The sequence below is a fragment of the Camellia sinensis genome, chromosome 1, assembly GCF_055761805.1.
Source record: "Camellia sinensis isolate YWXY chromosome 1, ASM5576180v1, whole genome shotgun sequence".
NCBI lineage: Eukaryota > Viridiplantae > Streptophyta > Magnoliopsida > Ericales > Theaceae > Camellia > Camellia sinensis.
The window spans coordinates 13,756,443-13,778,774 of NC_138961.1; the positions used below are offsets into that span (position 1 = coordinate 13,756,443).

General features: G+C 38.9%; 1 protein-coding gene across 3 annotated transcripts; it reads left to right on the forward strand.

Annotated features, from left to right (window-relative positions):
- Positions 1-12,148: 12,148 nt before the first annotated feature.
- LOC114288869 (vesicle-associated membrane protein 727) lies at positions 12,149-18,044 on the forward strand. Of its 3 annotated transcripts, none has more exons than XM_082871997.1 (6): positions 12,149-12,300; positions 13,404-13,643; positions 13,743-13,947; positions 14,101-14,221; positions 17,561-17,623; positions 17,719-18,044. In XM_082871997.1, the coding sequence occupies exons 2-6, from the start codon at positions 13,454-13,456 to the stop codon at positions 17,860-17,862; spliced, it is 723 nt and encodes a 240-aa protein (XP_082728123.1). In that variant the 5' UTR covers positions 12,149-12,300; positions 13,404-13,453; the 3' UTR covers positions 17,863-18,044. The 3 variants fall into 3 exon arrangements, with proteins under 3 accessions (XP_082728123.1, XP_082728129.1, XP_082728130.1); XM_082872003.1 differs by having other exon boundaries at positions 12,228-12,440; XM_082872004.1 differs by having other exon boundaries at positions 12,287-12,988.
- Positions 18,045-22,332: the final 4,288 nt, after the last annotated feature.

Sequence of the window (22,332 nt, forward strand, 5' to 3'; positions counted from 1 at the left end):
GTCTCGGTTCCTCTCGTCCGACTTCCCTGGAAGATCGGTGAGAGTGCCTTTCGCTTCTGGTGTGCTGAGGGGCTTCGGGGATTGTTTTCCTTTCTCTCTTCTGGGTATTAGTTGCTGGAATCGGCGTGTCGTGCAGCGGGTATGGTGGCTTCATGACATTGTTTTGCATCATGAAGTTGACGACCGACTGTAGGTCTGCTAACTTGTTTGCCAATTCTTTTACTTCCTCATCCCTCCATAGGCACCTATCCCTCCATACCTGGAGGTTATCTTCGTTATAGTACTTGCTTTGGTCTGTCTTCTTCGAAGTGTCGCCCTCCTGGCCGACGTCTTTCTCTCTGTGGCCCTGGTCATGAGTTTCTGCATGGTGGTTGTCCCCTTCAACGTCAAGGTCAATTGGTCTGCCACTCCCAGCAGGAGTCGTCCCCAATCTGTTACTGGCCATCTATTCTTCTAAGTTCCCACAGACGGCGCCAAATTGTGTGAGTGATTTTCTGATCACACTGCCCGCTTAGTAATCAGCTAGAGAGTACTGGCAGAATAGATAGCTTTAGTTATCCTTCAACAGAAAGAAAAGGCCCCGGCGGTGGCTCCTCCACCTGGGGGCACTCCGACGATCAAGTCAGTATATCTCTTAAAGATAATCAAGTGCTAAACTTACTGCTCAAAGTATAAAATTGCGTACCTTAGACCCACGGGGGTGCCTCTCTTTTATAGTTTACTTAATCCTAGTCCCACAAGAAGCCTGACTTCTATGGACTCCAATTTAGTACTTACTTTGGACTCTTCAAGAGATAAAGATAAACTCCCTAAGAGTTTTATCCTCATCTTGACTAAGTCTCCTCTTTATCCTAGGACTATTGTTCCTTATCTTTTATCCTCTTATCTCGGATTCTGATATCTTCGGAGATAACATCGGCCTTGCCGAGATAACCTCGGCGTCACGACCAGGACACGTGCACCTCGGCTGACACGTCAGCGTCACCTTGCCACGTGTTGGTACTCATAAAATATATCCCCACAACTGTCCCCTAGGTTCTATTACCTCGGCATTCTAAGGTGATAGAACCTATATCATTCCATTTTTCCAGTACGTCGGTTTCCAGTATTTCAGCCGAGATCTTTATTTTGGCCGATATCCTTTTATTTGAAGAACAAGAATTTCAAGAACCCTTCCACGCGTATGAGCTGTCATACACCATAATTCAACCGTTTCTAACCACGCGTTTCCTTCTCACTGGTTCATATCTGTGACGCGCCTATAAGTCACCTCTTTCTCATGTGCGCCGTCTGATGTATGCGTTCTTCTAGGCGTATTGATTACTTTTTTGCCGCCATTTTCATTTTTGACAAAATCTTTCCCCCTTTCTTCACTTTTCCACTTTTGTATTCAATTTTTCTTCGCTTTTTCTCTATCTAGCTCCTGGATACGCCATTGATCCAGTATTCAAGCTCTGCAACTGTCTTCCGTTCTCCCTTCCTGTGAAGCTTTCGTCGTCTTCGTTACATCTGTAACTGTCGTCTGACTTCGGCAATCTTCATACCGGTTTCATATTTTTTGGTAAGCAACTATTTTCTTCTTATTCCAGTTTTGATCTTTTCTAGAATTTCTTGTTTACTACTGCTTTGCTCAAATAATCAATTTGTGAATCATACATCTGAATGCGTTGATTTCGCTTTTTGCTTATGCCCTGAATACATGTACTGTTCATAGTTCTTCTTGCACGCCTTGCTACTGTTCTTGGCCTTTAACCCTTTGTATTCTTCATGTTCTTGATAGTCCATCTCTGTTCTTGACTCTGAAACTTCGTATTTGTTTTCTGTTTTTTGTGTCTTTTCCAGATCTGTGCCTTTGATCTTCATCTTCATAGCTTTAGGTTTGGGATTTATTTGTAGAACCCACATTTTTAGGGCAAAACTAAAACATCCCCTTCAAATTTCTTCATCAACTAAAACCTAGGTTTTTTGCCGAGGTCCCAATAACCCTATTTGAACCATCTTCTATTGAAACTCAATACCTTTAGTTATCCTGACATCATGGGTATGTGGGAACATCGGGTAAACACCCCCTCTAAGCTGGAATTTTTTAGGCAAGAGTTTGAAATCCCAGCCGATGTCAATCTGAGGTTAGCTGGGGATGATGACTCCATCATGCCTACAGAAAACTCCATGCCTTTCCCTGTGGTTGCCTTTATCGAGTGTGGACTCCGGTTTCTACTTAACATCATTTTTCGCGAGATTCTTCATTACTACAAGTTGAATCCCATGCAACTGGCCATTAACTCTTATCGAGTGATCTACGGCATTATTGCCTTAGCTAAACAAGAAAACGTTAGGATCACCTTAGCCGATATCCAGTACTGTTATACCATGTGTGCCCTTAATTTGAAAGAAAAATGCTATATTTATTACCTTAAGCCGAGGTCTACAGAATTCAAAATCGTAGCCGACCTCCCAGACTCCAACAAGGGGGCTGGAGATGACTATTTCATTACCTCGGGAAATTGGGAGTTTGCTCCAGACGAGGACGTCTATCTCTACCCTCTTCTTCGTTCAGTTTCAGAGGGCAAGGGTAAGAGCCCAATATTCAGCTTCGCCTGTTTTCTTTTGAAGTCTTAAATACATTTTCTGTTTCTAACATCTGTTCTCCTTGCAGCTGTTCGTCAACCACCGAAAAAATTTCGTCAATCCTTTGTTCCCAGCAAGGATTTGAAGAAACTTCTGGACTTGCCAATGCACAAAAGAAAGGCGCCTCTGCTCTTCAATTTTATCCCAACTTATAAGTCAACCTTGCCCGACGTTTCTAAGAGGAAGAAGAAAAGCCTCTCTCCACCTTCTACCACTACTCCACAGACCGCATCCACATCTCGGATAGATCAAGGGTCAACTTCTGATCCAGCCGAGCAACCGTTTACTTCAGCTCCATACTTGGTTCCAATTTCACAGCGCCGCCGCCGACGTCGAACAGTTTTTACTACCGAGATGGGTTACGCAAAACCAGTTGCAAAAGATCTTTTGGCCAGCATTCCATCATCGGTTGACGATCAACCAGCACAAACCCTTCCTCCACCTAAGCCAAAAAGAATTAAGAAGGCCCAACCAAAGGCTAAAGTTACTCAGACTGAGTCTGAGGATGCTCTGCCTATATCAAGGTTGGCTGAGAGTGAAAAACCTCAACCCTCTGCTGGGAAGAGGCGCTCGGAAACCCAGCCATCAGTGTCCCCAAAATCCAAAAAGCCGAGGTCTTCTTCCGCTACGACTTCGGGATCCAAGAAAAGTGATGCCCTCTGGTCTCCAAAAATTACTCTGGAGGACAAGCCAGTCTTGGCTACCGATAGTGCCGACGACATCAATGTCGGCGTAGCCCTAAGCACAGCTCTGCTCCTTTCCAGCGACCTTGACCGCAACGCCGAGTTGAGCGAGTACGAGAATTATGTGTTGATGCTTCAACGCTCCGTTCAAGTAAGTGTCTTCTTCTTAGTAATTTTCTTCTTTCTGTTTTGTACTTAGAAAATTTTGTGCTAACTTTTGCCTTGTGTTCTTTTAGGCAATCCAGCATGCCCACTCCTTTTCTGTGCAGTCCTTTGAAAATCGGCAAAAGCTGGCTGACATAAAGAAGGAGTTCTCTTCTATTCAAAAGATCAATAAGGGCCTTGAATCAAAAATGAAGAAGCTGGAGGATCAAGCCGAGGCTGCAATTAAAGGTAGAATTATGCCGAAGAGAAAGTTGAGGATGCTGAGGCTATCAGGAAAATGGCTGAGTCCCAAAGAAAGCAGGCTGAGGAGAAGATGGCCCAAGCCGAGAAAGAGCTACAAGAAGCCTTGGCCACCAAAGAGGCTGAAATAAAAGATGCTGATGAAAAGGCATATGCCCAAGGCATGGTCGACGTCACTGATGCTTATGAACAGCAAGTGAAGGAGGCATGCAACAAGGGTTTTACCCTTGGTTGGATGTCCCTTCTGAAGAAACTTAACGTCCCAGAGGACTCGCCATTAAGAAAACCTGACGCCATTTCTCCGCCATTTCCTCCAATTCAACCTCCAAATCAAGACGTCGGCGAATCCGAATCCGAGGAAAATGATGAGGATGAGGATCAGGCCTTGGTGAGAAAATCCAAAGATGCTGATGGGGCCAAGTCCCCTCCTCAGAATGAGCAAGTCCTAGACTTGACTCAAGATGAGGAAGGTGATGAGGTTCCCATAGAAGCTGTTTCTGAGAATGCACCAGCCGACATCTTCTCTGTGGGCAAGAGTGTTGAAGAAACTCTGCAAGAAATTGATACCGAGATAGCGGCGGATAAGGCTGCTGGGATGTCTTCTCAACAAGCAACTGATCTTCAAATTCAACCAACTGATGGAGAGGAGTCTTAACTTCATGTTTTTCTTTTGCCTACTTGTATTTTGTTGCTTCTTTATTTTTTGGAACAATGTATGCTTTTTGTATGGCTGATGTGCCCTTTTCATGGTGAATGAATATAACTTTTCTTTTTTAAGTACTTGCACTCCTGTCTTCTCTTTTTTATCTTTGCATGATTCTATACTTAGAATATTCTGTATATGTGTACTCTTCGTTCTTTGTGTAACCTTCTCGGGGTGACACACCTCGGTTATACCAACCGATGATCTACCTCGGCAAGTTCTTGTCCTGCAAATTGCTTATAAATTTCAACAAGGATAAACATATACTGGTTTAATCTTTATAAACTTTTCTCAAGTTATAACAAGTGCTAAGTAATATATATTGGCTTAATTTCAACTTGTAAATTGCTACAAATTTTAACAAGTGTTAAGCATTACTTCGGTTCAACTTCAACTTGTAAATTGCTACAAATTTCAACAAGTGAAGATAAATAATTATCTCGGCTTAACTGCAACTTGTAAATTGTTACAAATTTCAACAAGCGTTAAGCATTACTTCGGCTTAACTTCAACTTGTAAATTGTTACAAATTTTAACAAGTGTTAAGCATTACTTCGGCTCAACTTCAACTTGTAAATTGCTACAAATTTCAACAAGTGAAGATAAACAATTATCTCGGCTTAACTGCAACTTGTAAATTGTTACAAATTTCAACAAGCGTTAAGCATTACTTCGGCTTAACTTCAACTTGTAAATTGCTACAAATTTCAACAAGTGAAGATAAACAATTATCTCGGCTTAACTTTAACTTGTAAATTGCTACAAATTTCAACAAGCGTTAAGCATTACTTCGGTTTAACTTCAACTTGTAAATTGCTATAAATTTCAACAAATGAAGATAAACAATTATCTCGGCTTAACTTCAACTTGTAAATTGCTTCAAATTTCAACAAGCATTAAGCATTACTTCGGTTTAATTTCAACTTGTAAATTGCTACAAATTTCAACAAATGAAGATAAACAATTATCTTAGCTTAACTTTAATTTGTAAATTGCTACAAATTTCAACAAGCGTTAAGCATTTTTGTCTTCTCTCTGCCCCCAATGTGAACTTGAGTTCCACTTGGGTTCTCATTATTCAGAAACAACATTATGCATCTTTTATCAATTCATAAGTCTTTGGAGAACTCAGCTAAAATTTTATTGATGATGTTGGTAAAAAATAACAAGGAACATCTAATGATAGAAAAATTTCAAATTACAAGTGTTCCAGGGTCTTGGCAATGTTTTGCCCTCATTATCTTCAAGCCGGTATGCTCCATTGCCCAATATCGAAGTGATTCTGTAGGGTCCTTCCCAGTTTGTGCCAAGCTTGCCCTCTCTGGGGTCCTTCTTGTTGCCAACAACTTTCCTCAGGACTAGGTCACTGACCTGAAAATCCCTTGGATTAACCTTCTTATTGTACGCTCTAGCAAGTTGCTGTTGGTATGCTGTGAGCTGAATTGCAACTTTATTCTTTCTTTCTTCTAAGAGATCCAGATCTCGGGCTAGAAGTGTGTCATTAATTCCATTCTCTACTCCCTGGGTTCTGATCCCTGGGATGCCGATCTCCAGTGAGACGACTGCTTCTGTGTCGTAGGCCATGACAAAAGGGGTTTCCCCTGTTGATCTTCTCGGCGTAGTCTGATATGCCCAGAGTACATTGGGCAACTCGTCTACCCACTTTCCTTTTGCTGCCTACAGTCTCTTCTTTATCCCATCCAAAATTACTTTGTTGGATGCTTCTGTTTGCCCATTGCTTTGGGGAAAACTTGGTGTTGAAAAGTAATTCTTTATCTTGAATTTCGCATAGAAGTTCTTGATGAGTTTACTGTCAAACTACGTTCCGTTGTTGGCAACTATTGCTTTTGGAATGCCAAATCTGGTGATGATGTTTCTCTATATGAAATTCTTAACGTCCATATCTCGGAATTTGGCAAGAGATTCTGCTTCTGTCCACTTCGTGAAGTACTCTGTTGCTACCAGCAAGTACTTCCTTTGCCCAGTTGCTTGGGGCAACTGCCCAATGAGATCCATGCCCCATTGGGCAAATGGCCATGGACTGGATACAGGGTTCAGGTCAGCAGCTGGCTGGTGTATCAAATGTGCGAACCTTTGGCATTGTTCATACTTCTTCACGTAGGCTTCTGTATCTTTTTGCATGTAGGGCCACCAATACCCCTGGGTAATGGCCCTGTGAGCTAGTGATCTGCCCCCAGCGTGGCTTCCACAAATCCCTTCATGGATTTCGTATAGAAAATCTTCAACCTGCAAAGGGTGTACGCACCTTAAAAGGGGTCCAGTGAAGGACCTTCTGTAGAGATGTCCGTCCGCTGTCAGATTGAATCTTGCCGACTTCAATCTGACCTTGTGTGCTTCCTTATGGTCTTCTGGCAGCTTTCCCCCTTTTAGGAATGCAACAATTGCATCCATCCAGCTTGGTCCCAAGTCCACACACATTATTTCTTGTTCTGTGATCGGTTGTTCTATGCTCGGGTTTGACAGATAGTCAATCATTATTGTCCTTGTTTTTTCAGTTTGTATTGAGCTTACCAAGTTGGCCAACGCGTCGGCGTGGCTGTTATTATCTCGGCTAACTTGAAGAAGTTGGCAGTTGCGAAACAAGGCCGCCAGCCTGATGACTTCCTTTGCGTATGCTGACATTCTCTCATCTCGGGTTGCAAACTCTCTTGTTGTCTGATTTACTATAAGTTGTGAATCACAAAAAATTATTACCTCATCTGCTTCTGTTGCGTCTGACAGCTTTAGTCCTGCAATTAATGTTTCGTATTCTGCCTCATTGTTCAAGGCCTTGAACCCTAATCGAATAGACTGTTCCAATATCTCTCTGTCAGGAGATATTAATACTACGCCTGCCTCTGATCCTTGCCGATTTGAGCTCCCATCGACAAACAGGCGAAAGGAGTTGCCGATGTAAATGCTGCAGCGTCTGAGTTTTTCCTTTCCTTGTTCTTTTGCCTTTGGCTGGGCTTCTCCTTGTTTGCTTGGACATCGTTCCTCTTGGCTCAACGGAGCCCGATGTTTGATGGATTCTAGCGTGAATTCGGCCACGAAGTCGGCCAAAACTTGGCCCTTAATTGCTGTTCTCGGCCTGAACTCCAGGTCGTACTGTCCCAAGGTTACTGCCCATCTTGCTATTCTTCCTGTTAAGTCTCCTTGTTGTAACAAGGGCTTCAGTAGGTGCTCTATTAGCACTATAATCTTGTGCGCTTGAAAGTAATTGTTCAACTTCCTTGAAGCCATTATTAAGGCCAGCATCAATTTCTCTAGTGGTAGGTACCTTGTTTCTGCATCGGCCAAGGTTTTGCTTACATAGTAAACAACTTTTTGCTCCCCCTTTTCCTCTCGGATTAGCACTACACTTACTGTGTGTTCTGAAATTGCCAAATACAAAAACAATTCTTCTCCAAGTTCAGGTGTTGAGAGGACTGGAGCCGTGGTCAGATATTTCTTTAGGTCGGACAAAACGGCCTCACATTCCTCAGTCCATAGGAAGTCCGTGGCCTTCTTCATCAGGTTGAAAAAGGGTTTATATTTGTCTGAGCTTCTGCTGATAAATCTGTTTAGGGCTGCGGCCCTTCCAGTTAGCATCTATACCTGTTTTGCCGATGTCGGGCTTTTCAACTCTAGGATGGCCTTGATTTGATCTGGGCTGGCCTCAATGCCCTTTCTTGTTACTTGGTACCCCAGAAACTTACTTGATCCCACTCCAAACGCGCACTTCGATGCGTTGAGTCGGAGCCGGTATGTTTTGAGTATATCAAAGACTTCTTTTAGGTCGGCAAGATGACCCTTAGGCTCCTTGGTTTTCATGACCATGTCATCGATGTAGACCTCTACTATTCGGCCAATCAGGTGTTTGAACATTTTGGTTACCAGTCTTTGATAAGTTGCTCATGCATTTTTCAACCCAAAAGGCATTACTCTGTAACAGTACAAACCTTTTGGGGTGATGAATGCGGTTTTTTCTTCGTCTGGGGGGTACATGGTGATCTGGTGGTACCCCCTGTAGGCGTCTAGAAAACTCATTCTTCCATGCCCTAAAGTGGCATCTACTAGCTGGCCAATTTTGGGTAGGGGAAAGCTGTCTTTGGGACAGGCTTTGTTGAGGCTAGTAAAGTCTATGTAGACCCTCAATTTACCGTTCTTTTTCTTTACCAGCACTGTATTGGATAACCATGTTGGGTAGTGTACTTCTCTAATGGCCCTGGCCTCCAAAAGTCTATCTACTTCTTCTTCTACTGCTTCGACGTGTATCAACGTCGGTCTTTTGGCTCGCTGAATTACGGGTTTGGCCGATCTGTCAACATTCAGTTTGTGGCAAGTGACCTCGGGATCGATGCCAGGCATTTCGTAAGGTGTCCAAGCGAACACCTCAATATTTGCTCTCAAAAAAGTCTCAAACTCTTTTTCCTCTTCTTCGGCTAAGCCCGAGCCGAGAAGAAAGAAGCGTTCTTCATCCCCATCCTGGACGAGGATTTTCTTCAGCGCCTCTTCGCTCTTCTCGGCTGGTTCTTTGCCGACGTCTTCTAGGACTTCCACGTCCTCATCTTCAATTTCTGCCTTTTTTGGCTCTCGAATGTTGCAGGTGGTTTTCATTGCTGCCATGGAGCAATTCTTTGCTTGCAGTTGATCTCCTCTGACTTCTTCAATCCCATGCTCTGTTGGGAACCGTAGTAGTTGATGCAACGTTGAGGGAACTGCCCCCATTGCATGTAACCATGGCCTTCCCAAGATGATGTTGTATGGCGAAGGCATGTCGATCACCATGAATTCTGTCATGATCTTCTTAGTGCCGGCTTGTACTTCCAAGCTTGTTGCGCCTAGTGGCCACGTCGGCGTTCTATTTAAGCCGACCATCGGGCCATTGGATTGCTCCAAGTCATCAGGATGAAGGCCCAGCTCCTTGTAACATCTAACATACATGATGTCGCAAGAGCTGCCTTGATCAATCAGGATGCGTTTCACTTGGCACTCTCCAACCTGGAGGGATACTACCAAGGCATCATTATGTGGGTGCTGGACCATCTCTAGGTCGGCTTCAGTAAAGGCTATCGTCGGTTCCTGGCATTCTTCTGGCCGAGGTCTTTTATGTCCGACCTGGTTCACGTGTTGTAGGTGTTTTACCTTCTAGGTCTCCCCTCGTATGTCGTTTTCATTCATTTTTGAGTGAATTACATTAACCACCCGTGGTCCTCCTGCCTGTGGTTGCTGTGCTGGGGGAGGCGGAGCTGCTGGTGCTTGAGGCAATCTTGCCTGTTCTTCCCTTGTCCTGGCCTCATCGACAAGGTCTCTCAGATGGCCTTGCCTCACAAAGTCTTCTAAGTGTGCTTTTAGGGCTCTACAACCCTGAGTTGGGTGCCCTTCTTCATTGTGGTAAGCACAACGCCTACCGACGTTTCTTCCCATAAATTCCCCTAGTGTTCTTGTTGGTGCTCTAAAATAGGGTTGATTTCGTATTTGATCCAGGACTTTGTGGATCGGGACTCGGAATACAGTCGTCACTGCCTGTTTAGCCCTCAAGTCCGTTTCTTGCTTGATCGGTCCATTGTTACCTCGGCTTCGCTTCGGCGAGCCGTTTCCTTACTCCTGCTTTGTCTCTTTGTTTCCCGACACATCCTCCTCGGCTCTGGCGTACTTCTCGATTCTTGCCATGAGTTCTTCCATGCTTTTTGGCAATGTCTTTGCCAATGATTTCCGTAGTGGGCAGTCATCTTTTAGGCCGTTCTTGAAGGATACGACCGCCACCTCTTGGTTGCATTCAGGTATTCGATTGAACACCTCATAGTACTTTTTTGCGTAGGCCCTAAGGCCTTCATCCTTGGTGATTTTTAAAGCCATTAATGCGTCGACCCTCAAGGGCTGTAGTTTGTTCGTCACAAATCTGGCCACAAACATCTCGGCCAGGCCTTCTCAAGTCTTTATGCTCCCCTTCGGTAGTTTATGGAACCAATCTGATGCAATCTCCCCGAAGGATGAGGGGAATACTTTGCAGAGCAACGACTCGTTCCCACTATATAATGCCATTGAATTCAGATATAGTCCAACATCAAAGTTGGGATCTGACTTACCATCATATATTTGGAACCTCGGCATATTAAATCTCTTTGGTGCTTTAAATTTGTCCAGTTCTACCGAGAATGGTGTCTTCGGCTTAGCCGGGGAAGTTACCTCGGCTTCAGTATTCTGTTCCTTCCTCTTGAGGTAATCTCTCAAGTCTTCTTTACTCCTTTCCGGAGTTCGGCTGTCTTTGGATTTCAATCTTTTCGGCACACTACTTTCGGCCTCGTGGTGGGCCCGTTTTGATCTTTCTCCATGGGTTGTGTCAAAGCAGAGCGCTTGCCCTTGAACATGCCGATGTTCTTTGGGCTCTGGGTCCTTCGTATGATGCGTCCTTCGAGACTCCTCTCGTCTCGGTTCTTCTCGTCCGACTTCCCTAGAAGATCAGTGAGAGTGCCTTCCGCTTCTGGTGTGCTGAGGGGCTTCGGGGATTGTTTTCCTTCCTCTCTTCTGGGTATTAGTTGCTGGAATCGGCGTGTCGTGCAGCGGGTATAGTGGCTGCATGACATTGTTTTGCATCATGAAGTTGACGACCGACTGTAGGTCTGCCAACTTGTTTGCCAATTCTTTTACTTCCTCATCCCTCCGTAGGCACCTATCCCTCCATACCTAGAGGTTATCTTCGTTATAGTACTTGTTTTGGTCTGTCTTCTTCGAAGTGTCGCCCTCTTGGCCGACGTCTTTCTCTCCGTGGCCCTGGTCATGAGTTTTTGCATTGTGGTTGTCTTCTTCAACGTCAAGGTCAATTGGTCTGACACTCCCAGCAGGAGTGTCGTCCCCAATCTTTTCCTTCTGTCCGTTACTGGCCATCTATTCTTCTAAATTCCCACATACGTCGCCAAATTGTGTGAGTAATTTTCTGACCACGTTGCCCGTTTAGTAACCAGCTGGAGAGCACCAGCAGAATAGATGGCACCTGGCTGACCTCCAACAGAAAGAGAAGATTTCGGCGGTGGTTCGTCCACCTGGGGGCACTCCGACGATCAAGTCAATATATCTCTCAAAGATAAATCAAGTGCTAAACCCACAAGCTTGAGTATCAAAAGCATAAATTGCGTACCTTAGACCCACGAGGTGCCTCTCTTTTATAGTTTACTTAATCCTAGTCTCACAAGAAGCCTGACTTCTTATGGACTCTAATTCAGTACTTACTTTGGACTCTTCAAGAGATAAAGATCAACTCCCTAAGAGTTTTATCCTCATCTTGACTAAGTCTCCTCTTTATCCTAGGACTCTTGTTCCTTATCTTTTATCCTCTTATCTCGGATTCCGATATCTTCGGAAATAACCTCGGCCTTGCCGAGATCACCTCGGCGTCACGACCAGGATACGTGGCACCTCAGCTGACACGTCGGCGTCACCTTGCCACGTGTTGATACTTAAAAAATATATCTCCACAAAACTCTTTTTTATTTTTCATTAATATTGACGTGTTACAATTTTACACTTTAAAAACTTATCAGTTCAAAACTTCAAAATTAATTATAAAATAATAATAAGTTTTATCAATATTAATAATTAAAATTAAAAAAATTTCATATGTAATAATAACTTTTTTAAATCATCTTTTGATTGATATTTCTTATTAGTAATTTTTTATTTTTTGATTGATATTTCTTATTAGTAATTTTTTATTTTTATTTTTATTATTATTATTATTTTTTTTTTTGTTGTTCAGTGGGACGAAATTTCAACGAAGAAGTCGCAGATAAAACTTGAAAAGTGAATTATAGGCTATAATTTAATACGCATTTGAAATCCACGTTACACTCTCTCTGTATAGTCTTCTTCGCCAAGCAAACGCCACATCTCCCATCTCAGGTTCTCTCTCGCTCTCTCTCGCTCTCTCTCAACCTATACATATATTTATATCTATTGCTGTCTTCGTGGTCTTCGCAATTCCCGATCAGATCAAAGTTTTAGTGCGACACTTCCACATCTCACTCTTGAATTAATTTGTAGTATGTGACTTTTTCTTTTTTTTTTTCTTTGATTTTTTCCCTGATTTGTGATGGAAAAACCATTTATTAGATTTTGTGTGTGTGTGTGTGTGTGTGTGTGTGTGTGTGTAACATCGGCTTAAAATTATTCTTGAAATCGTCTACGTTATGGGTTGTGTTGTTCCCCCTAGGCTATCTTGAAATCGCTTTTGTAATTTTGCACCTAATTTTTGATCGATTTGATGAATGAAGAAGATGGGTTCAATTTGTAACTGTTTAGGGCGTCTCCAAATCTTTTCTTTCGTCAAATTTAAATTTGGTGAAAAGACTCCAGTTTTGGTGCTTCAACGCTGTCATCAAAATCAGTATCAATATCTTCAACTTTTCATCAAATTGGGGATGGCTGGGGCCTTTCATCAAAATACTGAGCAGCAGCAACAGCACCGTCAGTCGGCCGGTTGGCCCCTGCACGTCCACCTTCCTTGCAATTTACAGTAAAATTTTACACTGGCCAGTTGACCGGTCCCAGTGGTCCTCCTAGTTGACCGGTGATTCGACGAAAAAACAGAGTAAACATTGGAGATGCTGTTAGCAATTAAAAAAAGCGTGACAAAGGCTTGAGTTGTGCGCTTTATATAATAGAATAGAATAGATAAATAAATATAAGGGGAAATTACAATTCAGATTACTTTTAAAAGAATAATTACAGAATCATTGAAAAACTTATGACTTCAATTTATTGATGTTGATAGGTCTTTCATTGATTTGTAATTATTTTTTTTGAAAGTAATCAGAATTGTAATTTCCCCTGTAGATAATAGAAATAGATGTATATAGATGGATACCCATGAACATATGGATTTTGTTGCTTGAATTATGAGGTGTCTGTTTGTGGAAGCTGAATGCATGCTGGTCTTCGATGGCTCTTCATACTTTTGTTGAATTTGAATTTGGCTAGTTTTGACGGATTTCTATTTTTGGTAGGTTATTGTTGTGTTTGTGGGTCTTGGAGCTTTTGAAGTCATAGTTGAGAGATGAGTCAAAAAGGCTTAATTTATGGCTTTGTTGCGAAAGGAACGGTTGTTCTAGCTGAACACACTCCTTATTCTGGGAACTTCAGTACCATTGCTGTGCAATGCTTGCAGAAGCTACCTTCAAATAGCAGCAAGTACACGTACTCGTGTGATGGGCACACATTCAACTTTCTCATTGATAATGGATTTGGTAATTGATTCTTTGTTCAAATTAACAGAATCTTTTCTTTTCTTTTTTATATTTAAAAGAAAATGAAAAAAATATATGATGTTGATATTGGTGATGCAGTTTTTCTTGTTGTGGCGGATGAATCGGTTGGGAGGAGTGTGCCTTTTGTGTTTCTTGAGAGAGTGAAGGACGACTTTAAGCAGCGTTATGGTGCTAGTATAAGAACTGATGGTCCAGATTCCATTGGGGATGAAGATGATGATGAAGAAGATGATTTATTCCCAGACCGATTTAGTATTGCATACAATCTTGACAGAGAATTTGGGTGTGTACATCATTTCTTTTAATTTATTTTCTGGGCTTTTTTATTTGTTTGTTTGGGTTGGGGGTTAAGGGTATAGAACCTGCTTAATTTTGATAGGAAGTGAGTTTGATCTTATATACTTACAAACCACTAATTCTGTTTTTTGTTTAAAAGGCCTAGGATTAAAGAGCACATGCAGTACTGTATGAACCATCCAGATGAAATAAGTAAGCTGTCCAAACTGAAGACTCAAATAACAGAGGTCAAAGGGATAATGATGGACAATATTGAGAAGGTACATCCTTTTCATCTGTCTGTGAGACATACAGGATGTAGGAATAATAAACATGTAGTAGACAATTTGAAAGAGTTAACACAACTTTGTTTTCGATGTTCTTTGGTCAAAGTCAATCATCAATTGCTACACCAATGTATGTAATACAGAGATATGCATGATTTATGGAAGTTTGTTACCTCAAATGGAGGTGCACTTGCTTAATTGGAAAGTGGCCAAATAGACTAAGCAATTGCATTTTATTAACCATTATTTGATAATGTATAAATTTAATGAGTTTTTGAAGGTTTTAAGTGTCAATTATGTTAGCAGCAATATGAAATGAACAAATTAATGCGTCGATCCGAAGATTGAAAGCAATGAAATAAAAAATGTTTTACCTTGTAACTGTACTTAATTCTGTCAATGTTGTGGAAAATGAGAGCATTCTTTGAATAATTAAGCTGATTGAAGGAGTGTCTAGTTTAGCTGGTCTGGATGGTTTATGATGCAATTTAGAATACTTGATCACAACTTCTGATGCTATATTACAATTTTCCTGAACTGTTTTATTAGCTTATGTTTTATAGTCATTCATCTTCATATATGAACTTGGTTGCACTGAAAACTACAAATTTTAAAACCTTGTAGTTTTATTGGGAGAGTGGAATGTTTTCCTGAACTGTGATGTCAGAGCCCCCCCACTCCTTACTCCCCAATCCTAATTTTTTCCAAGAGATTGTGAATTCGTACTCGTTATCAAATGCTGCACCAAGTATTGTAGATGACTTGTGATTATGTGAGATAAGTAGCGGTGAAACATGTTAGGCAGTCTTCCTAGTTAGCTATGCCTGATCTAACTACAAGGTTTTCAGCCTGTAGTCTGACAAAAATGATTAGGTACTTTGTACTCGATGTACACAATAGCATTAAATGAAAAACTATTCATTAGATGCAGCCAGATGATTATGTGGAATATACTTTTGTGTGCTGTTCAAGTGCAATAGCCAAAGAAGCATAATAGGAACTGCTATTAAAATATATTGATAGGCTTAGAAAAATAGTTCATCTCATTGGAAGTATGAGAGTTGGTCGAGTGTCTTCTGATTTTGAAGTTGTTCTTTCCACCGAATGCAGTGGATTGGTGCCTGATGTTTTAAAATGAAGTATTTATGTGTAATGGATTGAAAGCTACAATTGTGGAAGTGATATGGTATAATAGGTTTAACATCATGCCAAGTTGTCAGAATTGGGATCCTACATTGGATCATTTTGGGGATCCCTCTGGATTGATTAATGACACAAAAAATGTAATATTTTTTATATGATTAATGAATACTTAAAAATACATAGAGTTAATTTAAATTATACAAAAATGAAATAAAAATACCATGATTGACAAAATGAACCACAAACATTTACAAATTGACCCAAATAAACTTGAAGATTTAACTCAAATGGTAAGACGTCTTAATACCAATTTTGTAATTTGTGAATTATAATGTTTAGTGTGGGAAGATTGAGGTTTGAATCCTCACTTACACCAACTTTGTAGTTTATGAATTATAATGTTTAGTGTGGAAGGAGTGAGGTTCAAATCTTTGCATTTGCATCTGTTTCCCTAACACTAAAGCAATTCAAAGTTAACATTCACATTAAACAAATCAATCATATGGTAAGTAACAACAAAAAGTTTGACAAAGTTACAATTCATAGAACCATTCTAGTTTCCACATCCAAATAAGGAAAAACCACATCCTGCATCTAAAAGAAAGGAGTTCACTGCAACCAGACATCCACATCCACATCCAACAACTAAAAGTTATAGAACCAAACATCATGCATCCATACACACCAAACCAAAGGAAATAGTTCACATCTAACCCACACCCTTTCGTAACCAAGAAAAAAAGAGAGGCTTAAATACGTCAGATTTGTCTAATGATAACAATAATATAATCAATGCACAATTCATGGTTGTGTACAACAATAAAAATCCTTGCATTAATTCATTAAGTATCTTACATTTGCAGAACGGTGGTGCTATTTTTGCTTCCTTTTTCATCAGAAACACTTTGGGCATGTTTGGTTTGTCTCTCAAAACATGTTTTTGGAGAAAAAAAAATTCCAAAAACAGGTTTGGTTGAAATTTAAAAAAAAAAAAAAATTCTAAAATCACTTTTCTCTGTATTACACATTAATCAATCATTTTTTCTCTCTCGTCTCTCCTTCTCAATCACTTTTTCTGTCATACACTCATCTATTCAACTACAAAAAAATATGAAATCATCCCAAACTCCAAAACTATTTTCAAAATATACAACCAAACAATTTTTTGAAAATTTCTAAACTCTCTCCAAAAAATTATTTTTGAAATAATATTTCAAAACACAAACCAAACAAGGCCTTTATATTTTATGAAGGACTTTATTGTAAATTTTGCATAATAAAGACAAAAATGAAGTGCTTTTAGTAAAAAGGGGATTGTGAATAGCACTACCCTTTCAAAATTAGTATATCTACTTGCATTAATGATTAATCATTATTGATCAAACAATAGCATGAAGCTATAAAATGAATTAAAAAATCCAAATAACTAAAAAACCAAATAAAAATAAAAATGAGAAGCAAGGTGCTGTGAGTCAAAATCTCAAGTACATTTCAAAACATAGAAGATATTGCAACACTTTTTTTTTTTAACAAAGCAGTGATTTCAATCCAAAATTCAAGTAGAGACCGACTGACGTGTTCAACTTGAATTGGGTGGTGTGGTGGGCCATCATATCATTGTCCAATTCAAGTCGAACATGTCAGTCGGTTTTGGCTCGACTTTCGGCTTACAAATCATTTTTCCTTTTGATAATACCTTGTTGGATTGCTCAACGCAAAATATTCCAAAATAGTCACCCCTTAACTATTTAGGATTTTGTTGCAAAATGTAAATGAAAACTAAAACTGTAGTTGGTTAATTCATGACATTTATTGAGTTGTGAGCTTTATTTGTTATTATTTTTTTACCAGCTCTTATTTATTATTGTTATTTGAGCTAAAAAGTGAAAAAATGGAAAGATCCATAAAAAATTTGCAAAAATAATTCGAAGAATAGGATCGTACAAACTCAATGCATGATCTTATGTTCCTAACAACTTCTGTACCATTCTGCTATGATCCTACTCTACGATCTGGATCGTGATTTTAATATGCATCACATGTTATCCAGTTCACCGAACTCTAAATCATCCCCCAAAGCTCCACAAACTTGATCTCCTCTCCCATGTGGCTCTGACCTAGTCAGGTGACGATACCATGAGTCTTCAATTGCTTATCTGACAAATGATTTTGTCTTTTCCTGCATTGCAGGTTTTGGATCGTGGGGAGAAAATTGAACTCCTGGTGGATAAAACAGAAAACCTCCAGTTCCAGGTATGCATCAGCATTGTCTGGTGGGTGAAATGTCAAAAAATAAAAAAAATATTGGAAATTTGTTGATGATGTGCTTGTGATGTGTTTGAATTCAGGCTGACAGCTTCCAGAGGCAGGGAAGGCAACTACGACGGAAGATGTGGCTGCAGAATCTCCAAATGAAGCTGATGGTAGGAGGAACGGTCGTTGCCCTAATTGTCATACTGTGGCTAATAGCTTGCAAAGGTTTCAGATGTTGATGGGATAAATAAAACTAGTTTTAGTTGTTCTCTCAGTGTACAAAAAATTTACGTGGTCCTGTATATGAAGTTTGTTGCTGGAATGTGGAATCTTTTTACCTGTTATACCCCGTGATCGGTTCTTGGTCACAATAATTTGCAGGATATAATCTGAGATGAACGTGCTGTATGTTATTTGTTTATTTTTGCGTTGTATTGGTAGCCTTTGAAATCTATCTACGGCACTGTAGTCATGTTGTTCTGTAGATTGTTGAAATCACTAGTAAAAATCTATCAGGGAAATGATCAGTGTATCTAATTTGAATATTTGATATTGCATTTAGGTTCGCCATTATGTTCGTTGTATGCAGGAAATAACTGAATTGGGGTAGATTTGCTGATGACAGTTATCACAAAACTCTCTCTATTTGTGTTGTTCTGAGTGGATGATCTGAGTTACAGTGAAGAAGTTTATGGCAACTAGTCCTTGACATGGCCCATTAACATGGCCAATTATCCTATTTTTCTTTTTTCTTTTTATTAGTGATTATATCTTCTTTATGTTGGGATGAAAAAGAGTTGTCCCAAATTTTGCCCAACATTAGTTATACCTACAACATTTTGTACCATATGTTTGGGAACCGGTGGCTTAGGCTGCTTTGGCCTGTTGGAGGAAAAAGCAATTTAGCCTCATTGTTGCTGAGCCTGAAAAAAAGCTGTCCAGCTGGTAAGCAATAGAGGACGAAAAGACCATTTTACCCTTTGACTAAACATAAAGCTCATATCAACATCAGAGCAAGCTTTGAGGCACACTGTCACAGATTGGGCGTTTATTATCCTCTCAACAAGCCGTCTCTACGAGTGGTATTGCATGTCCCCTGTAATATGTCCAAGGATCAACCCAGGAGATGCGTCGTATTGCATACCCCGTGTAATATGCCCAAGGACCAACCCAAGAAATGCAATAGAGATCTACCTTGCCTGTCTTGCCGCTCACAAACTAATACGTTTGCAAGGTGCTTGGTGTAGAACTCGCACCCCCAATGAGTCGGTACGTGACATGCTACCACTGCCAGTCCTTGATGTCCTCGTCGAGGGAACATTACCCTGCCTACCTCTATGCTTGTCTATTACCCTACCCATGGACTACACAATGAAGGTGTTTGGTGTAAGTTCCACGTACCGTCCCCATCACAGTGCCCTTAACCTAGCTCTGATACCACTTTGTCACGGACTGGGCGCTTGTCATTCTTCTGAGAAGCCGGCTCCACAAGTGGTATTGCATACCCCGTGCAATATATCCAAGGACCAACCTAGGAGATGCGATACGGATCTACCCTGCCTGTCTTGCAGCTCACAAATTAATGCATTTGTAAGGTGCTTCGTGCAGAACTCGCACCCCTAATGAGTCGGTACGTGACAACACGCTCTCATCTCTCTCATCTCTCGCACCCACTAAAGAAAGGGCTTGAAGACGTTCAACGTACCTCTTTCTGGCGAATCTCAGTCCAACGACTCTCTCTCAAGCAAACCATGCAGCTAACTCTCCACTGCTTCAGATTGCACTGTAATTTGCGCCCTATTGATCGTATTTTGTTATACAAGTACCGATCTGCACCTATGAACTTTCTCCCCTATTTTTTTTTTTTTTTTTTTTTTTTTTTGTAGTTTGAAATTTGCTGTTTCAGTTGTTATGGGACTCAAAAATTGGGCAAAACAACCCAGACTCTGTTGTTGTTTTGCTCTTCTTCTTTTTTTTTTTTCCCCTCAAAATCTTTTGTGCATTTATAAATTTTTTATTTAATTTTTCAAAATTTATTCTTAAAAATCAGTTCATCAAACATGGATGCTTCTTACAATTTAAAAAAATAGTTCCGAGCACAAAATGTAAATTAACAGTTTGGCCAGAGTATTAAATTTAATATTTAATTTTTTCTTCAATTAACTAGTTGTTCAGCATTTTCCCCATTTTTTGGGCAAAACAACCCTGCCAAGCTGCTGTTATCCCACAAAAATGGATGCCCCTTTTTTTAATTTTTTTTTTTGCAAACTCTGTTGTCCAAATATAAATTTTTTTTTTTTTTTTTTTTTCAAAATATGTTCTTCAAAATCTTTGGAGTACAAAATATATATATATATATATATATATAAAGTACCAGTTTGGCAACATTATTAAATTTAAAATAGAAATTTTGTTAAATTAATTAGTGGTTCAACTTTTTTCCCAGTTTTAGGGCAAAACAACCCAGCCAATCTGTTGTTATGCCTCAAACATGGATGCTCCTACATGTAATTTTTAATTTTAATTTTAATATTTTTTGAAAATCTGTAGTGCAGTTATAATACTGTGTGTGTGTGTGTTTTTTTTTTTTTTTGTAACTCTGTTCTTGTAAATCTGTTCTTCAAACAGATTTGCAAGATACAATTGAATAATTTCCTTATCAGTACAATATATAAAATAACTGTTTGACCAAAAATTGAAACTAACATACTTTTTTTGTGCACCATGTGAAAATTAATTTGTTCTGCAGATTTTTGTTTGCAAAAGCTGTTCTGCGGTTATATTACTGTGTTTCTTTCTTTCTTTCTTTCTTTCTTTTTTTTTTTTTTTTAAATCTGTTCTTCGAAATCTGTTCTTCAAACAGGTTTGCTTATTCCAGTCGAAAAATTTGCTTATGAGTGCAAAACATAAATTAACTGTTGGACAAGAAATTGAAACTAATATACATTTTTTGTGATAAACTAATCTGTTCTGCAGGTATATTGCTGCGTTTTTTTTTTTTTTTTTTTTTGGAAATATATTCTTGTAAATATGTTCTTCAAATAGATTTGCAAGATACAATTGAATAATTTGCTTATGAGTACAAAACATAAATGAACTGTGTGACAACTGTTGAAACTAGTATACATTTTTGTTGATAGTAAAACTAATCTGGTCTGAAGCTTTCTGTTTTGAAAATCTGTTCTGCTTTGGTGTTTCCGTTGCTGGTTTTTTTTTTCAAATCTGTTGTTCGCAATGTATTATTCAAACAGATTTGCTTCTTACAGTTGAATAATTTGGTTATGAGTAGAATACATAAATTAACTGTTCGACAAAAAATTAATAGTAATATACATCTGTTGTGATTTTAACACTAATCTGTTCTGCACATTTGTGTTTTCAAATCTGTTCCGCAATTATATTACAATTTTTTATTTTTAAATTTTTAAATCTGTTCTTGTAAATCTGTTCTTCAAACAGATTTGCTTCGTACAATTCAATAATTTGCTTATATATAAATTAACTAGCGTTACACAATTTCATCCGTAGACATGAGATAGCTGCTAATACCCACAATGAACATGTCAGATGCTTGTTAGTTCCGGATGACATGCCCATCACGGACGGAGGAGAAAATATGGTCGATGGCCTCGTGGTTGGGGATACGGATGTGGATATGGGAAGAGTTTGCATTCACATTCGCGACCATTTGTTTCACATACACAATCAAGGACTATTGTGAAATAATTGTTCTGTATTCGGAATGTATGATGTCATAATTGGATCCATGTAGCATGACTTTTAATTATGGATGCAAATTTATTGCAAAAGCTATAACAAATCGTTGTAGACTTAAATTATGGAAAACGATATTGTTCTATTATTATATATTTACTGTAAATCGTAATTTTTATAAGTAAAACCCATATTTGGTACAAAATTACGATTTGCATGTAAATTCGTAAATTTTGGAATGAAAAGTCAAGTTTCTAAAGAACTTGGAAATGTGTGTATTTCGTAATTCTTACATTTGTAAATCCAGTTTCTATCACATTTGTAATTTTTAAAACTTCGTTATTGGTATAATTGAAAGTCAAATTTCTTTCAACTTTGAACCTAATGGGAAGTTCAAAATTTGATGCAAAGTCAAATTTCATAAGAGAAATTGCAATTTTTTTTTCCTACTTTGTAATTTGTATATTGATTTTTTTTTTTTTTTTGGGTAGGGTACTCGTATTTTATTTGCATTTCTAATTTTTAAACATTAACAGTTAAATTTCAGACAAAGTTGCCAATTTAATAAGTTAACTCGTAATTTTTGATCGGCAGCGGTAAAATTCCATACAAATTTGTCATTCATTTTAATTTGTAATTTCTATAATTAAAAGGTAAAGTTCTAGGCAATTTCAGTAATAATTTTATTTTATTTTCTAATTTGTATAAGGACAATTGAAATTTGTTACAATTTTGCAGTTTTTTGTAATTCGTAAATTTTATAATTAAAATTCAAATATTGCTCAAATTTATTATTTAATTTAATTCAAAGTTTGTTCAAGTAAAGAAATTTATCATTTTTTTAAAAGTCTTATTTGACAATTACAAGTAAACTATCTTATAAATCAATAATGCTTTATGCACTAATTTGTATATTAAATGTACTAATAGATGATTAGTAATAATTTTAGAAGTTTTGAATACTTATAATTTAAATAATGGGTGAGGTTAAAATA